A 27,778-nucleotide genomic window follows, 5' to 3' on the forward strand; every position below is an offset into this window, starting at 1 on the left:
GTTTTCAGCCATATTAATATTCTCCACAGCTGTCTAAATTCCATTGATTTAAGTAATCTCAGAATGCCTATAAAGTCAGGAGTGTTAAGACTTTTGTGTGGTCACTTGAGCCTTTCTTCCAACTGTCAATAAATTGGACTCTGGTCATTCATTGTATTTGTTTAAATGTTCAATATTAATTTAGGTAAAGACCTAAAAAAGAAAAATGTGGAGCTTCAGGTTTTTAGCAGATTCTACAGCATTTTGGGCTTTCACAGGTTTGTTTAGGTGACTGGATTAATACATTAGTATAAATAAAATGAAGAAATTATAACCGCCAGGCAAATATCAGCAATTTTGTGCAACAAAAAAGTAACATCGTCATGTGTGTTTTACATTAGTAGAGGCTTGAACTCCATTTCTGGTAAAAGATGATGCTCTGACTGAGTTGATTTAAAACTTCTCCCTCGATATAGGAATTATACAGCTACAATGATTAGTCGGTAAAACAATAAGTCAAACACATCCTCAGTCGCTGCAGTAATTAGCACATGGAAATGTCACATGTAGCTTTACTAATTAACTAAGCAAGACAGCAGCTGGCAAAAATTCAGTTAAGACAAATCTAAATGTTGGGAGGTTGATCATTTGTTTTAATGATTTATTGGCATGAGTGGAAAAACAAATTAAGATGTTTATAGAAAATAAATTTTTAAGATAAAATTCTGATATTTTCTAAACATCTAAAGTGACACAAATCTGTCATTTTGTAAATGAACACTGAAAAAAAAGTATTTGGCAGGAATTTGCATGTAAATATGACAACACTGTTTCCAGTCAAACATTTTGATGCACTGTAGGATCAGTTTTTGGATAAAAAAAAATGGGAATAGTTTGTAGTATAGGACAGTCTGAAGATGGGCTGTAGCAATTTTGGAATCAATTGAGCAAAAATTGTAAGGATGTAGGCTTGATATATTTCATAATTTGCAACATGTTAAAAGAACATAATGTTCTAAAAGGGTTTACCTTTCCCTGAAAGTTACAAATCCGTAGCACATGGTTGATTCATTTGTTGGGAATTGTTAACGTTTTGAACTTTATTGGCTTTATGTATCGTTACCTTTAGGGTGATTTAGCAGTTGTGGTCATTTGGCATGTGACTGGACCTTTGTGCAAAATTGGGGATTGTTTGAGCATTGGAAGTTTAATTTGCTTGGAAGAAGAACACAGCTTTAAAGGCTTCCTGGGCCCTAATAAGGTTAACCTAAGTTTCCACAGTTTACATTATCCACTGCATTCCTCCATTCATACCAGTTTGCCAGTAAAAAGGTTCCTTGCTGTCCACCTAGTTCTGTTTGTATTAGATAGGAAGAGTCCTGTGTTCCAGCTTCTTAGAGCTTAATACAAGAAGACCACACAGTGTGGAGGTCCTCCAGTAGCTATGGTTCTGTACCTAGTAGTATAGGATATTATTAGTGTTATAGCTCCTGGTGTTGTCTGTAAGGTAGGAAATGTGTCCTGTGTTTCTTCAGGCTCAGTCTCCTGCTGGGAACCAGGCTCCAGGTGGCAGCTGCTGTGGATCCTGCTGGGCATCGACTGGGACACAAAACTAATATTTAATAGTGGTTCATGTTTCTGTTTGTAGATGAGTGAAGGTTCCATCTTGTCTGGTTTCAGATCATTAATTGGTAAAGACTAAAGTACTGTTTACCACTAATGCACATAATGACCTCAGGCTACTGAGATTATACGTCTTTTCATGCATTTTAATAATCCGTCACATTTGGGCAACGTTTTGCTTTTGACCTGAAAATCATCTTTTTATTTTCACTTTTATTTATCTTTTTTCACCTCGCCATTATTGCAGCACTGATAATACTCTTGCTCATATAATTTTTTTTTTAAAAAAAAATAAAATCTGTTGAGCCCTAATATCAGTCTGATTGTGTTGCTTTGAGATTTCACTGTTTTTGGCTAATTAAAAGAAACATATTTAGCAGTGCTTTCTAATAATGGCAAATTGAGCTTGAGTTGTATTACAAAGTACAATAATGCATTCTTAAGGGTTAAGATTTAAAAAAAAAAAAAAAAAGTATAACAACAAAGAATATTCTTTATGGTAAAGGGACTGCTGTACACCGATAGTAACAGCAATATAGTAATTTTACTAAAGAGCAGTGTTTCTCGATGGCACTAGGTTGTAATTGAGATGAAAAATTAGCAAATGAAAGCATTAAAATGTGGGTTTATAATGTTTATTTTTAGTTAAAAATTATAATAGTAAACATTACCAGCAACTCACAAAATGACAAAGAAAACACACAAAATAAGATGTTGTATAATAATGAATAACAAGAACAGCCAACAATAAAATACACAAAATGACACCAAAAACACTAGAGAGAAAAATAATTACTAGCATCAAACAAAACGACAACATAGACACACTAAATGAGAAAAAAATACACAAGATCACTACAAAATACACAAAAATAACAGAGAATAATTTAAATAATACCAACAACACAAAAACGACAACAAAAACACAAAATAATAGAAACATATACTGAATAATAATAATTAAAAAAAACAGACAACAGCAAAATACACGAAATGATGGTAGAAATCATCTTGATTAGAACATGAACTGAAAATACAAGGATCAGTCTTGGTCCCACATCAGGAGGGAAATTATCTAAATGATATATATATATATATATATATATATATATATTCAGGATGCACTAAAAACTGTTTCATTCACTTTTTTACAAAATGAGATTCTTTAGACCGTGTGTTGTCAGTTATTTATTCCATCATTTATAGTTGTTTTTTCCACAGAATTCTGGGGGAAATGTGGTAGTCAGACAAAGGGGGTGCTTGGATTCAAAAGTTAGAGAAAGGGGGTATAGAGTGTTAAATTAGCTGTAATTCATATAATGAAGGTCAATATTTTTTTCTTAATCTAATTTTGTTTTTAGAATACTGGTGTTTAAAATAAATAAAAATGTGCAAATAATAGCACATTTTTAATGGATTTTTTTTTCCCCCACAAAAAACGAACAGATATCAGACTCAAATTTACTAGTTTAAGATACTGAAACTAGTGTTTTCGGTTAGGTTGCTAATTAAAATGATAGAGAGAGAGACAGCTGTCTCAAACTCCTGAAGGGCTACAGTCCTGCGTGTTTTACATGTCTACCTGTGGTGACACACCTGCTGGATGATTAATACTAAGAGAACAAAGTGCAGCCAAGGCTCACAGGGTGATTAGTTCTAACTCATGCCTTATGACTTCAATGTCATTGAAAAAAAAAAAAAGAATCCCTGTACATCTCCTGCAGTCACTGTTCTTTGCTCCACCCCCGTTGTTATGTGGATCAGCAGCTGGTCCTCACAGTAGGTCCTTCTGTCTCCCACTTCAAACCACAACACGACTCCACTTTGTGTCAACTGTATCCCAAAAAAAGAAGCATCGAGTGGCTTCTGCCATTTCAGTGCTTTTGTCATTACATTCCTCTGTGTTGTTAAGTGCAGGGCTGTGATGTTTCCTGACTGAGCTGGAATACAAAACATGTCATGCATGTTGAGCGTTAGCTGCCTGATTTAGCTGCTACTTTGGATTCGGCTCTCTCCAAAGACTGCTTTGTAAAGGCTAACTAGAAGATGAGAAATGTGCTTTTAAAAAGGGCTTATTGTTGGAGATTTTCCCCTCACAGCCTTAAAACTCTGTGGCTTGAAGAAGCATTCTCTAGAGAGTCCATAGTGAGGAAACTGTGTGTGTGTGTGTGTGTGTGTGTGTGTGTGTGTGTGTGTGTGTGTGTGTGTGTGTGTGTGTGTGTGTGTGTGTGTGTGTGTGTGTGTGTGTGTGTGTGTGTGTGTGTGTGTGTGTGTGAGTGCTGTCGTGTGGAGGAATTTAATAGGAAGTGACTAAAAATCTACGCATCAAGCATAGAGCCTGTCATTGTTTACAACAAAAATCCATGGAACAAAAAAGCAGGATGTGAAGGATGTCATGAGGAGGACATTAACTGAAGAGACCAGATCAGTAATCCATCCGGATGAAAACATTTTAATGAGCAGCAGAGAATAAAATTTTGTTACACTTATGCTGTACATTTGTTTCCAGAGTTGCAGATTCTTGAGGAATGAGAATAAGGTTCTATCTAATCCCTCCACAGTGAGGAGGACCTGAAGAGGAGCCAAAGTGCAGGGGAGGTCTGACATCAACAAGCTCAAACAGCTGCCCCCTTCTCTCCTGTGGGGAGACGACAAGAGCAGCCTGATGGAGAAGGGAGAGAGATCTCAGTGTGTGAGTTCAGAGCAAAGGAGTGGGACCTACAGGATATTTAAGTTCTGGAAAAGCTGAAGTGAGGAGGAGGAGGAGGAGATATTGGGGAGACTGGGGAGGGAAAAGGTAGTGAGCACATGCTTTCGAAGTGAGGACAGCAAGAGTTTCAGGGGACTGAGGGTCTCAGTGACACCTCCTGAAGTGAAGGCAGAGGTTGTGGGAGAAAGGGGAGGTCTTCTGGGGTGGATTTCAATGCAGGATAAACTGAGAGGTGCAAAAGGTCAGTGGACATGAAGACATGAGGAGATACAAAACACCCCAAGCTCTACTCTGGAAGGAACGTTTGACAGTTGAAGAAGTTTAAGGGTGGGAGAGGAGGGTGTTGGAAGTATGGGCTGCATTCACAGTGTGAATACCAGCGGCTTGAAGAAGCATGGACCTGATGGAGACGCCATCAACACAGAGCTGGAGGTGCATCCTGAAATCCTTCAAATAACAGACGTAAGTGAATACCTGCTCTGTTGTGGAGTGTAAACATGTGGTTTGCTCATGGCAGGGGTGCTCCCCATGCACTGTGAGATAATAGACAATAGACTAACTAAAGTGTGTTCTCTTTTTATCAATTCATTCATAATTTCCATCATGACATGTTGCATGTGAGCAAAGCAGTGTCAGTCATTTGACCCAGCAGCAGCAGCAGCAGCAGCACAAAAAGTTCACATGAAGAATCTATGGAAGACCACAACTTTTCCAAATGAGAGGAATCTCCCTCCACATTCTCTGTGTTTTTGCCAGAATCTAATAAAACAGCACCATCTCGTGCAAAGAAACGCTCAGAAGCATGACTCAGCCCTTAGTCATGTGTCTGTTGCTTTTGAACTGGCCTACTTTCTTTTCAAAGCACTGACCAACCTAAAGCAATGGATGACCCACTGGGTGTCAAAGTTCAAGTGGAAGTGGTGTGACTTACTGCCTGCCTGTCTCCACGATCTATTTAGGAACACGTATGGATTCAAGAGCGATCCCTGCTTCCACATGCATGAAGCCTCCTGTGGGACCTTTATAGAATCCAACAGAAAATATGAGTCTGTTGTTTTAGGCAGCAGAATGTTGGCGTCCTTACACGTCAGAGTAAATCACATTGAGGCATGCAGTGTGTATGTGTAGCACAATAGGAAGGGCACAGTTGTGTCTGTTTATTGTTAGCGTAGCTCTCTGATACATAGAAAGCTTCACGTGTGCAGTAACATCATGTGGTTGTAGGCAGTGAACCCCTCAGTTCTGTGTAAAAACAGTCAGATCACATGTGACAGTGTGTGTGTGTGTGTGTGAGAGAGAGAGAGAGAGAGAGAGAGAGATTATGCCAAACTATGATAGCATGCTCCCTGCTGAATGGGTGGACTCCAAATGTTCTGGAAAGGAATGAAACATGTCATACTGGGGGATCTTTACATTTTTCTCAGTTCTCTCATTTTCTCACACTTTCCGTCTCCCATTCCCATGAACACACACACACACACACACACACACAGTCATTCCCACACCTATTTTCAGCATTTTCATAGCTGTTTAGAGGTGACGCCCCTGACCAGTGCAGGTTATAAATACCCAACTAGACGTGGAGTGGACCCCTGGCTCCCCACCTGCTCCTGTCCCTTCCTGAGTATGAGTGTGACTCCTGCTTTCCTGCATGTCATCACTTGAGAGGTGCCACTGCAAAAAGCCAGGGAGGGTGTTAGCGATAAACAAGTGTGTGTTACTGTACTCTGTATTCATTTACAGCACATGCTGTGTGTGTGTGTGTGTGTGTGTACGAGCAGGGTGGAGCTTGGTAGCCTAGTTTTGTTTACATTTACACTCGGATCAGGAAAAACGGACGTAGCAAACAGACACAGCTTTGATTGGTTTTTTTTTTATTGCTCCTTCCAAACATGGCAACAAGTGTCCCACCAGAGACAAACAACCCATGAAGCCCCACTCAAAGAGCCTCATTATGCCTCTGCCGGTGCCTGACTTGCTCTATAGGTCAGATCAGGGCTTCTCAAACATTTTGGATCCTAGGAATCTGTTCAGAGGAGAACATTTTTCACGGATTCGTCATAATGCTCAAGTCAAATAAACACAAACATTGACATTTGTAGCCCTAAATATCATAATAATTATCTATTCTTTGAACTCCTTAACTTATAAATATTCAAGACCTTTGTACTAGACATGAGCTTAAAGACCTAGTCTTATATAACATAAAATGTGTTTGATGAATTACCAATAAACAAAATATGTGCCCATTATTTGTAGCTATTTTATATCCATTGAGACAGCACAGAAGTATCTATATACAGTACTACATGTAAAGTAGGTTGTTTTATTGGTGCATTGATTCCCTATATACAATATATAGTTATACACTTTTGGGTCCCTCCATGCATGTCATTTCACAAATGGCCCACTCACTTCAGTCTAACCAATTGTTCCCTGATTATTCAATGGGCACACTTTACATTTTAGTTTGAACAGATTAACACTTTTTGAAATATGGCCAACTTAGTAATGGGAGTATGTGTCGTTTTTTGTGCATCCTTATTTTTCTTCCATTTTCAGAATATCTGCTATACATCCTATCTGGTAGACATGTCAGCCCCTCCAAATTGGAAAAATGTTTGTTGGGCTTTCATGATCTAACATGTTTGGGCCTTCAGTAAACAACTTAGCATATGCCTTAGCTCCCTGTAATTTTATCAGCTTTGAGCTATGTGCACAGACTCTTCAAATCACTAATATTTAGTCAGATATACAGTATGTATTGGTTCTTGGGTGACAGTCTCTTGAACTCTTAAAAAATACAATTTTCATTGGCCCATAACTGCATGTAGGAATGATGTAAAGAATAAATAAATCTGATTTCTATTTTAATTTATAGTATAAAAGTTGGGATATATATAAAAACGTCATTTATGCAACTTCTTCATTTCTACTTTAGAGCCCAACTTTGGGTTATTTCACCACTCGCTGAGCTTTAAAATTCTTTACATGAGGTAATTGTAGCTTGCCTCTGTGTCTTGTAATCCTTTATCATTTATTAGTTTTTTGCTAATTTTTCACAGACCCCAAAGGTACGGCTCAAAGTCCTCTGGGGGACTTTGGACCCCAGTATGAGAACCACTGGGTTCGATGAGGTATTGCTTTAGGCCTTCTGCAGCAGTAAGGGATGCCTAGTGAATGACACATATTTTGGCAGCAACAAGTCCGATGGGGTGGAGGTCGTTTCAAATCAATATTGCAACACTGCTGATGGTCCTGTGGGCTCCTGTAAGTTGAGCCACAAACACACAGTGGGAGGAGTTTGGCAGTATATGCATTAAAATATCTTCAACTATATCAAATGATCAGACATCAGTAATGGAATGTAAAGAACCACTGTCGCCATGGCAGCACAAAGTATAGATGTGTTATGGAACATGTGATGCTTTCCGTAATTTGCTTTGAATACTCAACAAAACAATGATCTGACTCTGTCTAGGAACTTATTTGACAATATTTCCAAACTCTGCGAATAAATCCAGTGTCAGATTAAACACTCTGGCCTTCACTGGTGTCCTGGCCAATAATTTAACTGTGATCATTTTAACCTTCACTGCTGTCAAGAATTTACAGTATGCAGAAACAAATCACTGGCTCATAGAAAAGTAACTCATGTCACCAAATCATAAGCAGAAAACCCTAAACCTACACTTAACATGCCTACAAAACACATACAGTGTTATATAGCCCATTAAAACAACTTTATCATACAAGTACAGTGCCCGTTGCACTCTGAAGTATGTATTCATATAGTGGGGGCTAAAGTACAGTTGTCAATTATGGCCAAATGAGTATGTGTTTGAAGGTTGGATGCACAAAGAGGTGTACATACTCTGTACTCTGTAGTCTTATAAAGGGGTTTATTTGCGGGTGCAAAGTAAAATAACGTGGGAAATTTCCCTGGTTAATTCTATGGGACATGTGCATGATAAATGTGTTTGTTTTTTCTAACTCACTTTTGTATCTTTTTTGTTTGGTGTATTTTTCTGTAATGTATGTTTTTTGGAGTCATTGTGTGTATTTTTGTATCTTTCTGTTGTGTTTTTGTGCATCTTTTGTATATATATATATATATTGTTTTGGTTTTTTTTTTGGTGTAGTTTTGTGCATTTCTGTTGTCATTTAGTGGATTTTTTGTATAAATATTCAATTAAAATAAACATTTTGAAAAGACCAAATTACTTCATAAAGGATGCACAAACTCGAGGTATTTGGAAGCCGTTGACAAAGTTTCAGGTCGAACAGATACCGCGTCAGGGAGATATTCGCTCCACACACACACACACACACACACACACACACACACACACACACACACAGACCTTTCTGGCTTTTATAGATAGACAAATATATATCGCTTGAATATAAACCAATTTTACTCAGTAATACTCCAGATTATTTGTAGACCAAATACATCCTTCTCAGTTATTTCTGTTATAAGGAGTTGCTGCAGGCAGTAATTTAGTTTTTGTTTTGTTGTCAAGTTTATGAACAGATCATTCATGTTGCCTGAAGGCTTGGAGTAGATTTCTTTTTCGTGTCAACATTTATCACATGCTCAATACAAGGTACTCTGATGCTTGAGGAATGATGTATTATCAGGAATAACTACTGTATGTACTCTTTCTAGTTTTCATTGATATTGGGGGAAAAATCAGTAACATATCTTAAAGCTCTCATTAAAATTAATAACAACAATACTGCTACATTACTATATTAAACTTGTGCATTTATTAATACAAATGTTGCCTTTATTCTTAGTCAAAATGGATTGATTGACAGATTTGTGACTAATTCAGTTGTAGAAAACGACCTTTTATGATTAATTGTACACGCTTAGTGAAGACATGTTTTATTAAAAACACAATTCACTGAAATAGGCACAAGCTTTGGCACCGTGTGGCATTTATTTGGTCGTCATCACGCCTAAAACAAATGTCTAATATTTACAGTAGCTGCAGTGTCACTATATGCCCACTAGAAGTCAGCCTTTTGCCAAAGTCCAAAGTGTTTATTTGACCTTCTCATTGATGGTGCAGTTGTGTTAAAGGATGAAACTCAGCTAATGTTCGAGTCGTGGAAAACTTCATAGATCTCTCTTCAGGTGTGTGTCATGAATATTATGTTTCCATTTGATAGATTTGTGAATTACATTAAAAACTAGCATTGAAACTGTTTTAATTATGACGCCAAAGTAATGGAAAACTAAGCAACAGTTAACATTTGTATGGATTTAAATTCTTAGTGAATCCTCACATCAAACACTTCATGATGTTTGTAAATAATATCATCATAGGGGAAGGACATTTCAATATTATTATAGCTTTTATATTAACCTTACATACAGTGCTAACCAATCAGAATTGTAAGGAGAACATAGATATAGAAACATAGGTGGGGCACGTTCAGAATTTGGCCTTTGCTAATGGTCCAAAATGGCCGCCATTTTACTCAAGACAGATGCTGCGTCCGAATATTCCCTCCTATCTCCTTTCCTATCCACTTTTCCATAACCCCGTGGATGACGTCACGAGGTAAAGGAAAGGTGTTAGGAGAGGAGTTGGGGAAAGGCGATCACGTTTGTTTTGACAATCAGATGCACTTTAACAAGGTGACGTAATCATCTACTTATCGTGAGTTTCCGTGAGCACTCAGGTGTGCAGTTCCCTTTAAATGTTGTCGGCGTAAGGAATTGTGGGTCAGCATTATGTGGTCTCCTTTGGTAAAGGATGCATCAGTGTTTCCTAGGCTAAAGGAAGTAAAGAATGAGGCATTGAGCCTCTTTTCCTGAGCTTAAAGAGAACTTGGACGCTCTTTATCATGGCCACCACTTAAACACTTCCGGGGGTAAAGGAACAGTGAATAGTAAAGGACATAGGAGATAGTCCTCCTATCTCCTTTCCTATCCCCTGTTCTTTAACCCCCGGAAGTGTTTAAGTGGTGGCCATGATAAAAGAGCATTCAAATTTTCTGAGGAAAGGAAGTGCAGCCATAGGATTATTACGTCACCTAGTGGAAGTGCGTCTGATCGTCAAAACAAACGTGATCACCTTTTCCTAACTCCTAACACCTTTCCTTAACCCTGTGACGTCATCCACAGGGTAATGGTAAAGTGGATAGAAAAGGAGATAGGAGGGACTATTCAGACACAGCCTAACTACCGGTACACATAGCAACTAGCTTCCTCTGTATATGTTAATAAAAACAATGACTATGTAATAATTAATAAACATTTAACTATCGTAATGTAAAGAAAAGTACTCGATGGTTCACACATCAAATTGTTAAATATGACAAAAACATTCTTTAATGTCAAGGACTTAATGTCGGTCCTGTTTATTAACATATACACGTGGTTGCTGTTTGTAGCTAGTTTTGATGCAGAATGCGGTGAAGTGGTGCTGTTCTCCAGGGTTTCATGTCCCTCCTCTTTTGTATTTCTATTTGTTAAAATATTTTACTATTGCCTACTTCATATGCATTGTTTGTTCTTTTGGAAAACACCAAAAAGGAGGACGTAAAAAAAGCTTGAATAAATACCAGAAAATATAAGCATGCAATCTTGGCAATACTTTTCTCTCAGTCACATCTTATTTCAACGTAAAGAGATTTAGGATGATTATTTGTTGTTAACTGGTTTATTTTTATTAGGCTCATTTACATTGCATACAATGATTGATTATATCAAAAGGAGGACAAATAAACATCCAGCATAAGGCTGCAACAAGGCAGACAGGCCTTTAAATAACCACACTGTAAAGCACAATGACGGACATATGTTCATCTTATTATTGTTACAGTCAATAGCTGTTAGCTTGGTAAACACTAGTTCATAGGCCATCAGGTTAGTTCCTTGAAAGCATATTTTATTATATGAAATGTGCACATTTCTTAGCTATGCAGTTTATTCTGAAACAGTATGTTGACAAGCCTTTTTTATACATTCTTCATATAGATTTTAGTCAACCCATCCTAGAGACCAGGGTATGATTAACAGCAGTGAGATAATGACAAAAAAGACAATTGTTACTTTTAAAATCATGTCTTTAACTTACAAGGATGTTGGAACAAGGAAACTTGAGAAAAACAAGGAAAAGACTAATATTCAGTTTAATTATCAAAACAAAAATCTACTAAAGTCAACTAACCTCTAACAGACTTCCTTTTTATCACAGTGCTGACCAAATGGACTTGTAATCCACCACAGATAACCATACTACATAACAACCCAGGATGGACAAGATACAAATAAAAACAAGAAGTCAAAACAAAGCTCAAACAAATCCCACAAACCCTGTAACAGAACAAATACAGACTTGAAGTGTACAAGACTATAAAATAAACTGCTATCATAACTCACACACTCAAACAGAATACCTAACAATCATCTACACAATAAACATCCTCAAATCTCTAAGCCGTAAAACCTTTAGGCGTTATGTTAAAGCTAGGGATGTAACGATTCACTCAACTCCCGATACGATTCGATTCACGATACTGGGTTCACGATACGATTCTCTCGCGATTTGTTTTACAAAATGGGACTGTAGAAAAATGATGACTGAAAAATATTCCTTTATTTTAGAAAATACTGTACTATTTTCCTTTTATATTTCATTGTCAAAAGAATCCCTTGATAAACTATTCAAAACAATGCAATTTAACTAAAAATAAATCTTGAATGAAATAAATAAAGGAATAATACAAATGAAGAAGAAGCTTATTAATTTAAATTCTGGTTCTATAGTAAACAATGCAAAACTGCATAATATTTCTTTTTAAAAGTGCAACTGAAAATGTATTTTGTTTCTTAACAATTGGACTTAAAAAAACAAAAAAAAAAAACACAGTCACTTCACTGTATTTAGGTCAGATATTTGTTTAGACCAGCAGAGGGCGCTGGTAACCCAGTGGTCGGTTGGCATGCAGATATTTCGCAGTGAAGAAGAGATGCTATGCTAGCAGACAGAGCTAATAGAAAAACGTGACTTTTACAGATATAAACGTAATATTACAGATATTTTTTGGTGCTAAAGGGGTAAGGAATCATTTATGAACATGTTTAAAAGTAGAAGGCAGCCAGAAAGAAAGTATTAGCAGATTCCGCCCTCCGCCAACACTTCTGGATAGATTAAAAAAAGTACTGTGATTCAATTTTCACAGTATCGATGTGAATCGTGATACCTATGAATCGATTTTTAACTGCCTTACGATTAATTGTTACATCCCTAGTTAAAGCTGCAGTTTGTAGAATCCTCTCTCTGCTCCGTTTTGAAACCGAAACTTAGCCTCCCTTGACGGTGTCTTTGTGAGCACTCAGCACTTTTTTTCAAGACATAGGGTCAAATGTATGGATTTACGATTGTACAGAAATGCACCTGACTTCAGTCAAGTGGCCAATAGTAACGCCCAAAACAGCGAATGAAGCTCACGTGTTTGTAAAAAGATCTCTGATTGGCTGACATTTAGCGTCACCCTCCTGAATTTATAAACTTAATTTACAGGGCCAGGAGAAGGAAAATTTACTGTCCACTCAGAACACTTTGGATTACAATATGCTCAAAGATGATCATAGATTTTTGACCAAATGATGCCCAAAAAACACTTACAGACTGCAGCTTTAACTATGTTTTTGTTTTTAAGACTTGAATATTTGAAGATTACCAGAAACTGCTTGTACAGTGTCTATCGAATAGCCCAAATTACACTGAGAACCCATCCTGGGATTGTGGGTATTTCAAGCTATGCCTCGTTGAAAGAAGGATACATAAAATATTAATCATACATTTTCAGTCATAAAGGATTTAGAGGTGACCTCTTCTCCAGAGTAGCAATACTGCTTTTATAACACAATGCATTCAGACAACAAAAGGGTTTTCATTCCAAGAATCAGACGGTGAAGGCAGGCAAAGTCTACAAGGTTCTGTGAGTCTGAACCAGTGAGGCTATATTTTCACACAGCAGACTTACAGTCAATGTGGCTCTTGTTTGAACAAATCTGGCAACAGGCTCAAGAAAAAAGGAAAACAAGCTTTTTGGTTGAGAACTTTTTTCCAATACTGGAAAAAACGTCATTGATAGTTCTTTTTTTTTTTTTAAGAAAACTGGTGTGTGTGGGTAGTGTCTACTGTTTGCTGCCTATCACACCTTCCATTGCATCATACACATACAGTACCTCCCCCTCACATGGTACAAACACTATGTCCCCCCTGGTGTGTCCAGGCTTCCTCTGCTCAGAAATGGTTAGTGATTCTCACAGGCTCAGCTTTGAGGGAGCAATACCACAACCTTACACAGACACTGCCCCTTTTTATACTCTCTGTAACCTACATGCAGTGTTAACAGAAATGCATGTATGAAGTGTCTTTACATCACATATTACTGCAGGACATCATTGGTCTTACATTTACATGTATATTTATCAGTTGATTAAGGTAATGATAATTCATATATTTCCCCTGCTTTGAGTTCAGTGTTCTGAAAAAGACAGGGAGGCAGTTTGAGTCACACTGAAATTTACCTTTGGCTTTGCCTAGAGACATTTGTGTTTACACAGCTGCCATAACTGCCCAGCTCTGTGCCACTGAGCATGAAAGAAGCTCTTTGGCTGGACTTCAGATTCTCATCAATTTTTTTTTTTTCCTGGCCAAACAATGCCTTGATATTTCATCAGTCATGACTTATCTTTTGGTTTTGGCAATTTCATGAGTTTTCCAGGTATTTTATTCTAAAATTCACCACTTCCGCTTGTGCATGCCTAAATTCTGCATTTGACTCTTTTTTTACTCTCTCCAAATTAAATTGAAGAAAACTCTCCAAATGATATGAATAAAAAGAGAACTAAGTGTGGAATAAGAAAGTTTACAGTAAGCAGCTGATTAGCTGTCATATTCACTGAGTCAGAAGAAGTCGAAAGAGAAGAACAAATGCCGTGCTCAACTGCAACAACAAGCATTTACCTGTATGAGCTTGAGATCTGAGTTTATAATTGATTTAATGCACGTTATTCTCCAAATGAACCTGAATTAAAATGATGAGCTGATCAAAATGATCTGTGAATACCTTACACTTGGACATTTTCTGCCAACAGCATCAAAATAGAGCCTCACGTCTATCGTCAAACAGGGGGCAGATTAACGTAAGACTAAATAAGGGCATCAATTAAAAACAACAGGCTTATTTAAAACATGACTTAACACAAAAGGTATTTTAGCTGCTAAATCTGCTCTGTAATGACGTCTTCTATAAACAAGTGATGACATCAGCTACACCACGTAAGAGTAAATGTCTAGAAAACCTGTGCACAGTCAGCAGACAGATTTCTGATTTAAATTAAAAAAAACACGGGTCTTAAGCGTTTACTCAGTTCCCTCCTCCTCTGTATCTGCAGCTTTCCAAACCAGAGAGTCACACGTTCATAGCAAAAAGCTTCAGAAAGAGACGGACATGTGAAGTGTGCAAACAAAACATTGACAACCCTGTGGCTTTCTGCAAGGGTGAGTCCACACGTTATCATGTTCAGGTTCAAAAGAACAGTCTGGCTACTCTCTCAGTCTAAGCTTAGTAAGAATGACACATTTCCTCTTTCTTTGTATGCTTACAGAGTGCAAGGTTGCAGTTCACCAGACATGCAAAGCCAAAGTAAGTCAAATATCCACCTTGATAGCTGTACATCACCCAACTATCAAACTCTGCTTGTGTGTCAAAGGTTCTCTGGTGGCAATTTGTGTTTAATGTGAGCTTGAAGTGAGGGTAAGCCATGCGCAATGACCTGGATGCTAAGTCTTGCTCCCTTAAACTACAACCGTAGTCAGCCATGTGGTAGCCTAACATGACTGTGTGTTGCCCTCTACCAGGGAAGTCTCTGATGGATTTCACAATTAGATAATCATTATTTGGAGGCATCAATGTTTGAAAGATTGAATTTTTTTTAACTTGTTTGTTGATTTGAATGACCACAGGAAAGCAGGACGCTTCCAGTGTGTGACGTAAAAAGAGAGCATTAAAGGCAGCACAGCTCAGTCATAACACTCTTTAAATAAATGATATACAAATTAAATAAATGATATTCAAATGAAAACAGTCTGAGTTTACCCACTGTTCATTTTCTGTTTAGTTTGTTTGTAGTTGGTGAAAATGAGCTGAAAGAGTGGCTCCAAACCTCTGAAGGTTCTTAGTTGCCTTCTAAGCACTTACAATTAGAACCCGACCGATATAAAAATTTTAGGGCCGATATTGATTTTGAGGGGTTTTAAAAGCCAATATCTAATGTATCTGCTGATAACCGATATATGAAATATGAACATTGATATGCAGAGGATTTATACTGTACATGTACACAAATTCTTATAATACCCAAAATATAATTCAAGACAACAAAGCAGAACACTGCAAAATTAAAATAAAGAACGTTAATTAGTCCACATAAGGATTGTAAAACCTCTGATAAAATAAAAAAAGGTTAACTTTTGCAGACTGTATTTAGAGGTGCAAATGTAAAAATGTATTCAAAGATAAATTAAAAAAAAGACAAAATGTAACTGTAAACTACTTCAGATTCAAAAGCCACAGAATCTACACGCAGCAAAAAAGTTTATACAATCACTTATTTATCATAATCCGACTTATTATATCATTGAAAGAAAATTCAGGAGGATAAATCGGCTCTATTTATAATCTCCATTTAGCTGATCTTAAAATGATCTAAATGTTATCACAGCGGTCTAACTGCAGGGCTTGACATGCACACCCAATAAACAACCATACATGTTGATTTTAAGCAATATTGTGTAAGAAAGGCCTCATAATGAAAAACACAAATACAACATAGATCCACAAAAACACAAACTTGCAAAACAGGCAAGTGTTAAGACTTAGTATTAAGAAATGTATTCATAACTGAGTTTTATTTTAAAAATCAAAACTGTCATATAAAAGAGAATTCATCTGCTTTTTTCTTTGGAAAGTGAGCAGATGTGATTATGTTCATAACTTCCTGTATGATACCAGAACAAGCAGCTAGAGAGGGATGAATCTACTGATGTTTTTTTAAAACACAATTTATTTATTTCTTAAGAAGAAAAGTGATTAGCTCAAAGCTTATAGTTGTAATCTCAGTGAATAAATAATCGATATAGGTCAATAGCCTTTATCTGCAGATATCCATCTATCCATTTTTAGACCCGTTTTGTCCTATTTAACGGTCGCTGGGGTCTGCCGGTGCCTATCTCTAAGGTGGGGGTACACCCTGGACAGGGCACCAGTCCATCGCAGGGCAACACTCACATACGGGCAAGTTAGTGACTCCAGTCAACCTAACAGTCATGTTTTTGGATTGTGGGAGGAGGTTGGGGTACCCAGAGGAAACCCACGCAGCATGGGGAGAACATGTAAACTCCACACAGAAAGGATGCAAGTGTCCACCCCAGGGCTTGAACCCAGAACCTGTGTGTAGCATCTGACTGTGTTATTTAAAGTCTAATTGGCTGCCTGTTGGACTTCACAAAGCTGTTGTGTATTGCATGTATTTATCCTGGTTGGAGTCAGGATTCACATCTCTAACAGGGTATTTGGTCATAAAACAGTTTGTAAGACTTTTGAAAGAATAATAAATTGTATAACTGGCCCAGCTGAGCTGATCAAAACTTGTCATATATCTTGATACATTGAATTTCAGCCATCATGTTTCAAATATTCCATCAGTTTGCCTAGGGTTTAACTTCAGGACTTTGTAGAAGACTTGGAGAAGTACGCTTATATGACGGGAAGGAACAGTTTTTAGTTGGATTTGCTGAACTGGAATTTAAAACAGAATCAATGGTTTCATGTCGTCTTTTAGACAAGTCATGTATCACCACACAGCTAAACAGGATGGAGCTCTAACTAAATTAGCATGTTCCTCTCTGCTAGGATTATAGAGCAGGGGTCTGCAACCTGTGGCTCTGGAGCCTCATGTGGCTCTTTGACTCTTATGCAATGGCTCCCTAAAGCTTTAAAAAAAAAGCTATTGAAATAAATAGTTGTTTTTTTAACAGAAGCTATTAATGAATAATGACAAATAAAATAAAGATATAACAATTAGTTAACCTAAAATAAATCACGTTGTGCAATGACTCAGAATCTTCTTACTTCACCTCCAGCAACATCTACAGACCATCAACTTTCCTGTGGCTAACCTTAAGTTTTAAATCCCTGGTAAGATAACTAAACCAACAAAAACACTATTCTGGAAGAAAATAGAGATTTTAATTGTGTGGGGACAGATTCATTTAACCACCAATATGGTCGTGTGATCATGTGTATTCAAATTCAAGTTACTTTTTGTAGTCTTTCAAATAAATTAACTAAAATAAAATCTTCTTTATATAATATTGTGTTCATGTAAACTGAGGTGTGTAAGAATTTGAAGATGCAAGATACTGTTTAATTTCTTGATGTCAATTTATTTTATTTCATTTCAAACTGTTTTTAAGTTGTCATTTACATGATCAATATAAATAAAATAAAATAAAATCAAACCTTATTCTATATAATTTTAACTGTATAGAATTTAATTCACTGTATTGTCTTCATTGAGAAGGTTTTTTTTTTGGCTCCAGGAGGACTTTAATCCAGGTGAGATGAGGTTAAATGGTTCCAATGAGAGTAAAGGTTGCAGACCCCTGCTTTAGAGCCTCAGTACTGCATGATCTTAATATGTCTTTGCTTGAACACACTTGACTTTCAAAGAATGAATATTTATGGAGCGAAGGCCTGATATTCAGCTACTTATCATAGGAAGACATATGAATCCAGCAGGACGGCATCTTTACAGGAACTAAAATGAATATTTTTGCATAATACTGCAGGACTTTATGACTATTTAGACGGAGCTAATAGACACTGCACTATGTTTCTTAAAGAGATGTATATATACCAGGAACTCAAACTTGCTGTTTTTAGTCTAAAATCAGCCTTAAAAGCTGTCTTTCTTTAAAGAGCTTCTTGGAACGTTTAAGTCGACAAATATTTCAAAGTGACATGTTTTCACGATGTGAGCAAAGCCCTCTCTAAGTTTCCATTGGTAGAAGTCAACTGTGCTCGTACATGACCTCCGCTAACTGCACTCAGTGTCACACACCAGTTAGGGAGGTCATGACCTCGCTGCAATGGGAGTGTGATGCTTCAATGTCCAGCAACACTTCAATCTCAAAACACATCCACACATAAGTGCATGCGTTACATGGTCACGTGGATGATCCATCAGTTTCTCTTCATAAAGTGGTCAGAGGTTCCTCCAATGCCTTTCTCCCTCCATACACACCTGTGTAGTCATACAACATCATCAAATGAAATGATGATCAGACGGGAGTAAAGTCTCATTCGATAAATATAGAAAATAACAAGAGTGCCACAGATGCCTGCTCGTAAGTGATCACAGGGGGCTGCAAATAAGTAAAAGGCAGCTGAAGAGTCAACGTGTGTGTAATCAGTCACATTTGGATATAAATAAAGATGAACATTAGGTCAAGGCCGATATATTTTTATGTTCCCGACTGAAATGTACCCTTCTTTTTTTATCCATATTCTATTTATGTCTCTTTTACTTCTTGCCTCCCACTGTCATCATCTTGTTTTAATTTTTTATTTTCTCTGATGTTTTTTTCTTCTCTTACCTCCTTTGCAGCATCCTCAGGGGCCTTTAGCTTGATGTCCCACCTCTTTAAAAATATGTTTTATTTAAATCAATTACTCACAATGTTATTAAAATATTTTTGGTCCATCATCTGCATCTGATCACCTCTCATCAGCATGAGGTCCATGCAGGAGTCACCAGACAGCAACATCCAAGTGACTGCAGAGCTGTTCAGTAGTTGCATGGGTTTGTATTGATGCACACAGGAGTGCACGTGCTAGTGAACGTAGTCAGTCACGGCTGTGTGTGATACAGGCCTAGCAGTGTGTGTGTGTGTGTGTGTGTGTGTGTGTGTGTGTGTGTGTGTGTGTGTGTGTGTGTGTGTGTGTGTTAATCGTGGGAGAGTGAGTGAGGGAGTGAGAGAGAGCTGACTGTGTATGTGTGTCAGAGGAGGAAAAGAGGAGGCAGCACTAGGCTCCTCACACACAGGACGCTCTGAGGGAAAGACTGAGGCTGCTTGTGGAAAAGGTAAAAACATGCTCTGTGCTCTGTTCACCACGTAAAGCTCTGAGTGTTTTGCTTCCTGGCATATGTGTTCAGTCTCAGCCTTAACTTCTTTAAACTCTTTTCACAGTCCTAGCTGTGATACTGCTACATGTGATGTTACTCAGTTAAATCAGCTGTAAGAAATATTTTGCATAGTATGAAAAATGATCCTGTGTGATGTTGTTAGGAGAAGAGTTGAAGGTTAAAGTGATGCTTCCCCCAGGAAAAAAAAACACATTTTAATACTTTATGTACAATTTGGAAATAGATTTAGTAAGAGTTACTTCTGGAGTAGGCTCGCAAATTATAAACGTTCTTTGTATGTGTGAAGTCCAAATTCTTAGACTTTATAGATTAGGTGCGGGTCTGTGTGTTTTTGTGTCCACATACAGATGTTTGTGCGTGTCATCATGCTTAGTTTTAATTTTGAGTGTTATAGTTTCTATAACCTTCTGCAGTCTGTCGTTTCTATTCATCCAACCCTGGTTTACAATGCATTTTGAAATAGTGTGTGTTTTATCGAATAGTCAGTATTATCTAATGCAGGGGTTCTTTGGTCTCACCCTGGGACCCACATTTTGCCACGGTCATTAAATCACGACCCACTATTTTTTTTCTAGAATTCAACTAACCAAATTTAGTTTTTCAGAAATGGCTATTGAAAACACACATATATAATCTTTTTTAAAACATAAATCTATATATTTTCCAACATGAGATACATTAAGGATTCATTTATTTTGATCCACTTTTGGGTCCCGACCCACCAGTTGAGAATTGCTGATGTAATGGATACTAATGTCGTTTGGTAAAATACTTACTCATATTCCCCCACATCCAATGTTGCTTGTTTATTTAGGAATTGCTTTAGCAACTGCTCCATAATATGTTGCTGCTACAGAGTTGGTCATATGTCCCATCTGAGCAGAAGCTTGGAAATAAAGTTCCCTGTGGTAAATGATGGACTTGTGACACATCCAGGGTGTACTCCGCCTTCCACCCATTAGTGAAAGCTGCTGGAAAAGGCTTCGACACCCTCAATTCTGAACAGGAAAAGCTATTATAGCTACCGTATTTTTTGGACTATAAGGCGCACTTAAAATCCTATAATTTTCTCAAATATCTACAGTGCGCCTTATAATCAGGTGCGCCTTATGTATGTATTAATTTGTCAAAATGTTTTAGTACAACTTTGATAAACTATGAAGCTGCACCGCTTGATGGATTTTTGGCGCTTCAGGGCTACCGTAGTCAGGCGCCTCGCGGAGTGAGATGTACCAGTACTGAGGATTTGGTGGATTTGTGGAAGAGGACTGAACTGAAAAACTGAGTGTATTGTTTTGTATTTTATGTGTTAAACCTGAACAATGTTGAGACTTATGAAGATGGATTGATGGATGGATGGATGACTTATCTGACTATTTTTGTTTCACTTAATGTGCCTTAATAATAATAATAATAATAATAATAATAATAATAATAATAATAATAATAATAATAATAATAATAATAATAATAATAATAATAATAAACCAGTGTGCCTTATTGTCTAGTGTAAAGTTATGATACGAGTGACTCTTGGAATATTCAGTGCAGATTTGAGGTAACGCTAGTGCTGTCATCAACACAGCACATGAAGTTTGTAGATCGTAAATTATCCACAGCGCTGATACAAGTAACACACACACACACACACACACACACACACACACCTGGATGCATGTTTGCTTGCTCCCAGTGTTTACAATAACCTTTCTCTTTAATTTCCTGAGAGCCTATAAACCAAATTTAAATTGTTCAAAGATCATTTTAGAGCAAAAGGAGATGAAAATACAAGACAATATTTATTTTCTATTGCATGAAATGTAATAACACTTTACTTGAAGTTTTAGGCATAAATGTTGACATTACAATGTCATTATTATGACATGGCACCCATTGACTAACCCATTAGCATGAATAAGGTGTCATGAAGGCTGTCATTAAGTATTGTTCATTACCCTAACCCTAGCTCTTCCTTACCCTAACTCCGGACCTTAAAGTTGTCCTCATTTAGCGAAACATTTAATGACAGCCTTCATGACACCTTATTCACGCTAATGACAGATAATGACATCGTAATGTCAGCCTTATGGATGAAACTTTAAGTAAAGTGTTACTGCATGATTTATCCCATTCTAAAATGCGACATATTGACATGCATGGGGCAACTACTACTTACAAGTGTCTGTTTACTGTGGCCATCAGGCAGCCACGTGTCATTGAGAATAAATCAATTGTTAGATTTCATTCAAATATGAGCAGTTGTGCAGGAGAGAGAGAGGGGAGACCACTGGATTAATGACATGACTAACATAACAGAGACAAAACCAAACTGTATGTGTTGTGAGGGACATAGGGCCTAAAATAGGGGGCTATATCAAAATAGCTGTGGGAAATCTCTCTGCTCTGTGTCGGCGGTCAGAAGGCATGTTCAGCTGTTGACATCTTTCTCCTGTTCAGTGCTCTCTCTCTCTCTCTCTCTCTCTCTCTCTCTCTCTCTCTCTCTCTCTCTCTCTCTCTATGTTTCCTTCTTTTCTTTCCCTCTGTCTCTTCTCCTTTAAGCTCTGCTGGTTTTTGGACTCCCTTGACACTTTGCCTTTGCTCCAGGGCCATGTTCTTGACTCCTCCAGGAGAGTCTGTTTGAGACATGTCCGCTCTGCCCGTGACCACTATCAAGGCTGTGTCATCTGATGTTTATCCTGGGAGAGCACATATTTGTGTCCCATGCTAGGAATGATTGTGGTCATCCTGCTCTCACTTGGTTGGACATGAAGTTGGTAAGGGGGGAGAATGGTAAGAAAAGGGAGTGGTAGATTGCAGGAAGTGGGCAAAAAGTGCAAAAACCCTGAGATGAGAGAAAAAGGAGGAAAGGCAGAGTGATAACGACACATAAAGGAAAAGGGACAAGAAGACTGCAAATCTCTGTTACAAATCCCCCCCAGCCTATATTCATCCTCAGTCATGTTGACATTCTCACAGAAAATGAAAAGCCTTTGGATTTTATTTCAGCTTTGCGTCAACTCTGTGCACAAGTGTATTCTTGTGACAAGTGTGGAGCTAGGAATTAATAGAGTATATTCAACTTGAGGATTGTAAGGATTACGCACTTCTCCCTCCTCAGTGTGAAGTCACAATTAAAAGTTATGCTTGTGGATGTCATGCTGACGCCTGTGTCCCAAAATAAATTTCCCCTGCTCAAGCGGATTTCTGTGATGGCTTTGCTCTAGCATTAAAATGTAGATGTGTCAATGACTACATCAGTTGAAGACTTTTGCTTTTTGGTTGTTGTTCTCTTTGGATCCTGTCTGCAACTTTTGTCGTTTGGGAACCTCTTCAGCATCGCTGGACCCCTATCTTATATAGATGAGGCAATGCAATTTGCTTTATTTTAAAGCTGCTGGAGATGAAAATATTTGATCAGATTTAATATCCACTGTAAACACGTTTACAGTTCTGTATGTAAACAAAAAGTGTTTTTCCTTCAATATTATATCACGGGGAGTGGTGTCAAGTGAATCACTGTCCTCCTTGTCTGGCAAAGAAACACACAAAATCACGGTAACACTTCATTACATCCTTCTCTGGGATTCCACATCCCATAATGCAATGTGCAAAACTTTCCTGAAAATGTCAATAAAATGACTATATAAGGTGGAGATCAAAACAAACGTTCGAGTGGCAATTTTGACCTTTCACATCTGTTTTTGAGCAAAATTATTTGGATTCAAGGCCTACACTACGTATTTAACTGTTAAAAATATGGTTTCCTGCAGCTTTAAATGACAAAAGAAATGAATTGTGTAATTTTGTCAAAGTGTAGGAAAAATCTCTGTATGGTAACGATAAAACATTCATTGTGCATTCATACCTGTATACAGTATATAGGATAAGCCAGGAGTTGTTCTAAGCTTTGTAATAAAAGCTGTTAATGTTGACTCAAAAATAAATAACTACCAAATAGTTATGCTGATCTTTGTTAGAACTCTGAGTTCATGTATGAATAAGATATTTTCTTTTATTACAACAAGAGACAGTTTGTCAAATTGAAACCATCCTGAATCAAACAAATGACTGAGGTGTTTACGAAATCAGCTTTGCTAAATGACCTGCTACAGAGATCAGGTATTTACTGTCAGTGAAGCCACGCCCCCAGAGGGTGGGACTGAGTGCTGTCAGTGGCACCTCAGTGTACGGCAACCAAACATCAAGCCAAACTGAACCAGATGGCTTTGCTTGCAGTGGCTCCAGAGTACAATCCACATGCATTAATGAAAACCCCGAGGCTGACTGAGCTCCAAAGACACGTGCATACTCTGTGTGTGTGTGTGTGTGTGTGTGTGTGTGTGTGTGTGTGTGTGTGTTCGTGCGTGTGTGTGTGTGTGTGTGTTCGTGCGTGCGTGCGTGCTCGCATGCTGACATCCTGTTGCAAATTGCTTCCTGTCGTGTCTGATGTCCTGCTCTTCTGCCTTAATGTTGAGTTAGTGTGCCTCTAGGTTCAACCCTTGTCTCCTTTGGTTTACATGCATGTGTGTGGACATGTACAGTATGTTGTCTCTGTCTCCTACTGTTCCTGCCTGGAACATGCTGTCTCTTTATTCACTTAACTATTGTTATGGAATTGTTGGGAACACCATCCTTTCCTTTGGCTCACGGTCCCATGTTCCTTCATTTGCTTTTGTTGGTTTTATAGCAAGTCATTAATAAAGTCTTCTATTAAAGGCACACTGTGTAACTTTTGGCCACTAGGGGCGCTAGACCAGTAACTTTCACGCAAGCGCCGCAGCACTGTCGCAAAAATCAACAAACAGTCAGTCGGGCCAGCCTCCCTTGTCTTTTGATTGTGTATGCAGACAGTAGTTGACCTGTAACTTCGGGATAAATGGCTCTAAGGGCTGGGTTGGTCGGGCTGGGGTGCAAGTTTATGGGCCTGAGTATGGGCTGGAGGAGCAGCCGCCACTGCTGCCCTCCTCTCCCCGCCGTTGGAGTCCCAGTGCCCGGCCTTCCTCGCCGCGAAGGGGGCTGAAAATGGCGGCGATGCCAGAGAGTAGGCGGGCCGAGCGCCGGGGAGAGGAGTGCGGCGGTGGCTGCTGCTCCTCCAGCCCATAAACTGTAGCCGCGGTGCAAGCCCAGCCCCGCTTCACACCCCAGCCCTCAGAGCCAATCCATATCCCGAAGTTACGGATTTGACTTGCAGACTTCCCTTACTAATTAATCCACGTTTAACTGAACTATTGCAGCAATTAGTGCATAATTAACCCAACACAAAACTACCATATTGTGTTCTTTTGGCTGTAAAGAGAGGCTAACTCTTTTCAGCTGCCCACAGCAATGGCACCAAGTCAGGAAATGCCCGTATGTTGTGATGTCACGTGGAAACTATATATAGCTGAGCCTGTGGTCACATGACTGCCGTAAAGTGAAACGTTCTCAAGGCATTCTCCAGGTCACATGACCTGGTGAAAGACGGTCCGTCTCCTCCAAACTTACATTGCCGGTATTTCAAGAAGGAACCCTGCTCTGAGCGTTGATACTGTTAAGCGCTGTATATTGGCCTGAGGAACCATTTAAAATAACTCATATGGGTCAACTCTTTAGGTGAAAAAGTCCATGGTGTGCCTTTAAGGTTAAAAAATATCACAGATGAAACAGTTTTTATTTTTTTTACTAACAGTAAAGTAGTTAATCCCTTCCATTCACAACACATCTTGTACTGGAACATTCAGACAAAATTAATCTGATGCAGTAAACCGTTATCTTTTCACAGTAGGTGGTGAAAGTTTTGCTACTTAACATTTTTCAGCGTTCATCTACTGATAGGTTGTAGATTTGATTTTGTTAATTTATTCTCTCTTTTTTTTACTTTTATTTTTTTAGCCCAAGTTTTAACCAGAACAAAGAGGTCAGAGCACATTGCTCCAGTTTTAAAGTACACTGGCTCCCAGTCAGCCTCAGAATAGACTGCTGGTGTATAAATTTGTGAATGGGTTTGGTCCCCAATCCATCAGTGAGATGTTAGTCAGGTATGAACCCAGCAGCTCTCTCAGATCTATGGACACAGGTCAGAAAGTGGAGCACAGAGTTCACAGAAAACATGGTGATGCTTTTAGTTGTTATGCTACAAAGTGGAACAAACTGCCAGCAGAGCTGAAGTCAGCATCCAATGTGAACATTTTTAAATCCAAGTTAAAATAACACATTTTCTCTATTTCTTAAAAAAAAGGGCTTTTTAAATCATTTTATTATTGATTTAATGTTTTTTTTTTGTAGCTTTTGTTGTTTTCTGTTGCACTTTTTAATTATTGAAAACTTTTTCATTTTTTTTTAAAGCAGCTGCTCATATAACCCATTAGAGCAGGGATATACTGTACATAGCAAGTACTTGGATTATTGCGGCAGACTTTTAGTGTAAAGTAGGAATGAGCAGTTCCTGTCCTCAAGGCATATTGTCCTGTGTATATTAGTTGTTCTTTTCTCCAACATGGCTGATTGCCACATCTTGTCATCAGGCTTTAAGTAGAGCTGAATGACAACTACATATTTCCAGACGTATGTGGATGTATTATTGGTGCAAACTATGCACATTCTTCAAGTGCATGGGTGAGTTTGCCTCCATAGTCCACTGTGACCTGCCCAGCGTGCCCCCTGCTTTGCACAGTATAATAGATGAATGAATGCATGGTTGGGTATGCGGGGATGGGGTAGTACGAAGCCATACAGTATCTGTAAGTATTGAAAAATAATTTTTGCCGCAATACACTCCACTCTTTTGTGGGCATCAAGTACCTTAATAATTAAATTCAAACACTTGCAGTGTAATAGCAGATGTATTCATGCAAGTCAATCAAGCAAGAAGGATTAAAATCAATGCCACACAGAGGGGTGTTGAGTTAATTGTGCCATGGTTTGTTGTGCTTACATATTCCCTGTTGTCTTCCCATTCAGTTATAGATCCCGCCGACTGGCATCCAACTTCATAACCTGTTGCTCGACTGCTGTCAGCACTTCCCCACACTTAGCCCTAAACAGCACTTAGCTGCCAATCAATCTTTCAGGAGCGGTCAAAGGTCTCACTACCATTACAGCTCACATATAAAAATAGTCATGGTGTTGTTTACATTTCAATTAAGTGGTACTCTTCATTTGCTGAATGTTGAAACTGCAATCACAGTATTATTTCCTCTTTTCTTTCTTCTTCTTCTTCTTCTTCTTCTTCTTCTTCTTCTTCTTCTTCTTCTTTTCTTCTTCTTCTTCTTCTTCTTCTTCTTCTTCTTCTTCTTCTTCTTCTTCTTCTTCTTCTTCTTCTTCCGTTTTTGTACTTTTTAGCAACTCTCGCCTACAATTTTTTATTCAGTATTTGTTTAGTGCAGGGGTGTCAAACTCATTTTAGTTCAGGGGCCAATTACGGAGAAGCTGGATCTCAAGTGAGCCACAGATTTTATGTGGGAACATGAGTAATTTCAACATATTTGCACCCTAGTTTGCACTTTTACGTAGACATAAAATACTTAAATATGTAAGAAACCGATAATATTCAAGCAAAAAGTGATCAATCAATCCCAAAATGATCTTTACTTTAATTTTCATAGATATGGTGACCAATCTGTATTAAATTAAGAAAATATTATGTAATATTTTGAGGAAAATTGAAGGATTTTGTAAGAATTTTTCATTTTTTCAACAGTTCAACATTAGCAATGACTGCAATCATATAAGCACCAGATATCTGCAAATATTGTTGGATTTTATTTAAACAATGATTCATGTTTTCTCTCATTTTTACTTTTCCTGCGGGTTGAATTGGATGCTCCAAAGGGCTAGATTTGGCCCCCAGGCCATTAGTTTGACACATGTAGTATAGCGTTTGTATTTAGTGTCCCATAATCAAAAGGCTTGAATGAAATGGAATACAGATTTTATCCACATTTAAGCCGTTTCTACAATATCAACAACATTTGACACTTACGCAATGAAGGCATCGCAGCTAGTCAACCTCATGACTGAACCTTCTAAAGATGACTCGGTTTAGTTTCTATTAATAATGGAAATAAATTATTTAACACAAATAAGTTGATAAAATATCTGCAGGTTCACTGGAAGGCTGCCAGCCAGGCTTTCACTAGCAGCAGTGTTATACTGAACAGGCAATGTCCAATATTGTGTGGATCTGCTGCTTGAAGGCATACACAGAACACTTTAGTTTTCAGCCTTTCACAATAAGAGCC

General features: G+C 38.0%; 1 protein-coding gene across 5 annotated transcripts in view; it reads left to right on the forward strand.

The window, feature by feature from the left end:
• Positions 1 to 4,417: 4,417 nt before the first annotated feature.
• The window catches only part of LOC114462838 (tensin-2-like), a 42,138-nt gene continuing 18,777 nt past the window's right edge, over positions 4,418 to 27,778 (forward strand). For 3 of the 5 annotated variants that reach the window (XM_028445900.1, XM_028445899.1, XM_028445898.1), the window contains exon 1: positions 19,212 to 19,496. Coding sequence is in view for 2 of the 5 variants with exons in the window: in XM_028445896.1 (XP_028301697.1) it covers positions 4,664 to 4,774; positions 14,745 to 14,850; positions 14,958 to 14,995 (255 nt within the window). In the remaining 3 variants the exon portion in view is untranslated. Of the gene's footprint in view, positions 4,775 to 14,744; positions 14,851 to 14,957; positions 14,996 to 19,211; positions 19,497 to 27,778 lie in introns of those variants that run through there. The other 2 variants (XM_028445896.1, XM_028445897.1) reach the window with 2 other exon arrangements.

The sequence above is a fragment of the Gouania willdenowi genome, chromosome 5, assembly GCF_900634775.1.
Source record: "Gouania willdenowi chromosome 5, fGouWil2.1, whole genome shotgun sequence".
In the NCBI taxonomy this organism is placed as follows: Eukaryota; Metazoa; Chordata; class Actinopteri; order Blenniiformes; family Gobiesocidae; genus Gouania; species Gouania willdenowi.